General features: G+C 46.9%; 1 protein-coding gene across 1 annotated transcript in view; it reads right to left on the reverse strand.

The window, feature by feature from the left end:
- RBFA (ribosome binding factor A (putative)) overlaps nt 1-4,859 on the reverse strand; it is a gene marked incomplete at its 5' end in the record, with an annotated part of 13,131 nt that extends 8,272 nt beyond the window's left edge. The window contains 3 exons of the mRNA XM_011975900.1: nt 1,910-2,086; nt 2,695-2,737; nt 4,726-4,859. Of these exons, the coding sequence (XP_011831290.1) occupies nt 1,910-2,086; nt 2,695-2,737; nt 4,726-4,859 (354 nt within the window). The remainder of the gene's footprint in view (nt 1-1,909; nt 2,087-2,694; nt 2,738-4,725) is intronic.

Below are 4,859 nucleotides of genomic sequence, written 5' to 3' on the forward strand. Positions count from 1 at the left end.
CCCTAGCCAATGAGCACAGAGCCAGGCTTTGAACCTTTGCATCAACTTTCCCATCTGGGGCCTCCAGAGAATCTGAGGCTCTTTCTTCCCCTTCCCCGTTGCACTTCTACTTGCTGGGCTTTGTGATGTAGGATATGACCTTTTGGTGCCTCAGTTTCCTCATCTGAAAAATAGGGATATACAAGTGCCTCCTCATAGGGCAGTGACAGGAAGATACAGGGTCTGGACGGGCATGGTTAGGGGTGTCCCCAGCTGGACCGACCCCTACAATGGAACAGTTAATTTCCTTGGAAACCAGCGACATTGGAATGATATACTCTTAACAGCCTTTCCAAGGCCCAACTCGGGTGCCGTGTTCCCTCACTCCTTTCCCCATCTGTTCCCAGGGACCTGGCTCCCAGAGACATCTCTGGCACATCTGACCCATTTGCACGTGTGTTTTGGGGCAGCCAGAGCTTGGAGACCTCAGTGAGTGATGGGGAATGACACCAGGAAGGAGTGGGACATTTGGTGGTGGGGCAGGGGTCCCCATCAGCTCTCCCACTCACAGACCACTTCCCTCGCCCACAGACCATCAAGAAGACTCGCTTCCCACACTGGGATGAAGTGCTGGAGCTGCGGGAGATGCCAGGTGCCCCGTCCCCACTGCGGGTGGAGCTCTGGGACTGGGACATGGTGGGCAAGAATGACTTCTTGGGCATGGTGAGCCTCACTCCCTGCAACACCCTCCATGGCTCCCCAGTGCCTCCAAGGAGGAAGGAAGATGAGATGGGCTGAGCCTCCTGGCTCTCAGAAGGGTGGACGTGCAGCTGCCTCATCAGGTTCCCCTGGTTAGGCAGGAGTGATGCAGTTACATTGCTCTGTTTTATAGGTGAGGAAACCGAGGCTGTCAAAGGTACAGCAACCTACCCAAGATCACAGGGTGGGCCCAGATTCTCATTCTGGGATGAGAGCATGACAGATGACTGTGTGCTGGCCCTGTGCGGAGTGTCCCTCCCGCAGAGCCTCATTACTTAACCTTCATGGCCACCCTATGAGGCTGGGACTGTTGCTATCCCCATTTTACAGATGGGGACATTGAGGCTCAGAGAGGCTAAGTGGCCTTTTCAAGGTCATATGGCTAAGAAAGGGCAGAGCAAAGATTTGAGTTCAGATCTTTTTGACTCCAGACCTACGCCCTTAACTCCTACTCCTAGAAGTCCTGGGCTCAGTTTCTTTCTCTTGGTTTCCCAGTCTTTGGAAACAGCCCGACAGCTCCTCAAATAGTTAAAGATAGAGTTACTCTATGACCTAGCAATTCTACTCTTAGGTACGTACCCCAAAGAAATGAAAACTTATGTTCACTAACACTACTGTTCATAGCAGCATTAGTCATAACAGCCCAAAATGGAAAAAACTCAAGTGTCCATTACAGATGAACAAAATGTGGTCTATAGATATAATGGAATATTATTCAGTCATAAAAAGGAATGAAGTACAGTAAGTCCTCATTTGATGTCATCCATAGGTTTTTTTTTTTTTTTTTTTTTTTTTTTTTTTGAGACGGAGTCTTGCTCTGTCGCCCAGGCTGGAGTGCAGTGGCGTGGTCTCGGCTCACAGCAACCTCCGCCTCCCGGGTTCAAGCCTCAGCCTCCCGAGTAACTGGGACTACAGGCGCCGCCACCACGCCCGGCTAATTTTTTGTATTCTTAGTAGAGATGGGGTTTTACTGTGTTAGCCAGGATGGTCTTAATCTCCTGACCTCATGATCCACCCGTCTCGGCCTACCAAAGTGCTGGGATTACAGGCATGAGCCACCGTGACCTGCCTAAAGCGTCTTTTTTTAATTGTCAGGCAAGACTGGGCCAGGTAAAGTGAGTGCCAGGCCTGCTGTCTCAACCCATTTCTTCTCTTTGGCCATGTAGCCTACCTTGGAAAGCTCCACGTTAAGGTCATACAGCTCCTGACTCACTTCCGGGGTGCACAGCAGGTCTGTCAGTGCCTTATAGAGGAGACCGTTCAGGGCCCTCACACGCACATGGTCTTCCTTCCTGGTTTTCTCTGAGGTGGTCTTCATGAGGAGTTCCAACTTGGATGGTTTGTAAGTCTCCATCAAGAAGAAGAGCACACCCCAAGGTCAGCGTTACAACTCCAAACTCACCAACTCACGAGGGCTGGATGGGCAACCTCTCAGCTGGACGACCAGCTATCACTCTTAGCTGCCTCAGCTTTCATTAAGATAAAGTTGGATAAACCGGGATCCTTTTAGATTTTTACCTGGTAACCCTCCAAGATTAAAAGTACTGCAAGTAAATATTTTCTCAAAAAGTTTTTGTTGAGAGATAATTCACATACCATAAAGTTCACCCTGCTAAAGGGAATAATTCAGTAATTTTTAGTATAAGTGATATGTTTATTTTTCAGAATGGGAGCCATATATTGCATAAACTTTTATGGTACACACACATTAAAAACTAAATGGATATTACCATATTATAATTTGATAAAAAATATGACTTTCCAGAGAACATTAATGTCGGTACATTTCTTTTTTGAAAAGGTAAAAACTCCATGTTGCCAATGGCATCCAGTCGCATCCACACAGACACTGTCCCCTCCAATACAGAAACGGGAAGACCTCCAGGTAAGAATTTTGCCAACTTCTAAACCCTCACTCCCATCAAGATTATAAAGTGGCTCATGGCTTATACTCACCAAGTGAGAGCCCAAGGAAGGACCTTCATACCAAAACTTTTTTCTTTGGGGAGAAAATAAGCATTATGTTAGTGATGGCAAAGTCAAAAAGTTACATAAGCTAATTTAAGAGGTTATGATACCATAACTGTTTGTAAGGGGCTAAACTTAGACGTTACGTTACTGGCCATCTTAAAAAATTTCAGTATTTAATTGGTAACAACATGGGTTGTGGGGAAGAGGCTGAAGATGGTTTTAATTCAACCTCGTATTTTCACCTAAATTCTACTTCTAGTCCCAAGGTTTGAGAGAAAGACACCTACCAAACTGCACAGAAACACTCCACTCTAATTGATAAAGACGTTTCCCATGGAAGTTCAGGTAAAGGATTCGGATGCTGTCACAGGCACAGACTGAGACTGAACAGTTAAGCAAATGAAAGGTGGCAGCCACGCTCACTACTGGAGTGGGACTTACAGATAAGCAAGGAGGGGAGGCTAGAATGATCCACACAGTACGTTCTGGAGTTGGAGACAGATGGTTATACATAGAAATGTTTAGAGGTGCATATTTACACGAGGGTGAACAGGAACACATATATCCTTTCATCAGATGAGATGGCCTAAAGACAGACACCCCAGAAGCAATGAACACACCCAGCACCCATGGTTTCTAATCTCTCTCTCCAATAAAAGGAACGAGGGCTCCTTGGAGAAATGGCTGATTTTAGGGCTGCGGTAGGAAACACACAAGATGAGCCTGGAGCATCTTGTAGTGCCAGAAAGCAGGAAAGTGTTTAACACACACAAAAACCCAGCAAAATGCCATAATGACAAGGGTATGGTAACAGCACATAGGAGCTTAGAGAGCTGCTAAGGGCCAGAGCTGGAAACATTTGAACAAAACTAAGTAACACAGGATTATAACCCACGAGTTCTTGGTGATATGAATGAATTAATAAATGGGGTGAAGAGACACATCCTCTCTGCAGAATGCAAATCACTTAGGACAAAATTCCCCACTCCTTAGGCATGGGCTGCACACAGCGACTTTCTCCTAGAGTACAGTAAGGGGGCAAAAAGAGTAACTTTACGGTAGAGAAACCTGGCAAGCACCTCACGCAGGGGATCACGGCCAACGTGGACCCTGGATACGGTGTGATGAGAATGGCCTTTACCGCTAGTCTTCCTCCCCAAAATCCATAATCCACATCTAAGCATTAAAAAAACAGGCACATCCCAACAGAGGGGCATCCTGCAAAGCACCTGACCAGTACCCCTCCAAACTGGCACAGCCATCAAAAACAGGGACAGTCTGACACACTACTCCAGCCTAAGGAAACAAGACAATTCAATGTAACGTGGACCTTGGGTGGGGACCTGGGACAGGAAGGGACGGCAGGCAGAACCAAGGAAAAGCGAATAAAGTACGCGCTTCAGTTAGCAACAATCAATCAATATCGGCTCTTTAACTGGAGAAGCTAAAGTCCGACGTTAATACAGGGGGAGCTGGGTGCCAGGACACATGATCTCGGTACTATTTTTGCAATTTTTCTGCAGGGTCTAAAACTGTCTTAAAAGTAGTGTATTAAAGTAGAAAACATACACCCATCTACCATACTTATAACTAAAAGCAGCGTGAAAAGTCATTATATTTTATTGTACTCATCTTTCATCATTTAAAAATACTAATCATCATGACAAGCTTTAGTCTTCAAATTAACTCCACACAGAAAGTCAACATTAGCAACGAAATTCTTATATTTTTTCATTTTTCCTCATTTCCTGAAACTAATCTCCCGAGAAATACGTCCGGTGACAAGAATCAAAATAAACACACATTGTCACTTTGTTTTTTTAACCCGACACACGTCCACGAACAGAAAAACTGCGAATGTTGACAGTGAGAGCTGAACTGCTGCAGACCCCAGGAGTCAGGAACTGGCGACCCAAGCCGCGTGGGCGCAAGAACGCGGGTGGGCGGACACCACAACCCGGGGACACCGCCCCCCAGTGAACACCCGCCCGAGGACACCAAACCCCGCCGCATTACTTGGTTTTCGAGGCAAATTTCTTGAGCCAGTTCTTGCAGAGGACAGCAGAGCCGTGCACTCCCCGCGCGCAGCCCGGAAGGAGCGCAGCATAGGGACTACGGAGCAGGCCCCGGAGACCCGCGCGGGAGCCCCA

This window comes from Mandrillus leucophaeus, unplaced genomic scaffold (genome assembly GCF_000951045.1).
Source record: "Mandrillus leucophaeus isolate KB7577 unplaced genomic scaffold, Mleu.le_1.0 Scaffold16, whole genome shotgun sequence".
NCBI classification, from domain to species: Eukaryota; Metazoa; Chordata; class Mammalia; order Primates; family Cercopithecidae; genus Mandrillus; species Mandrillus leucophaeus.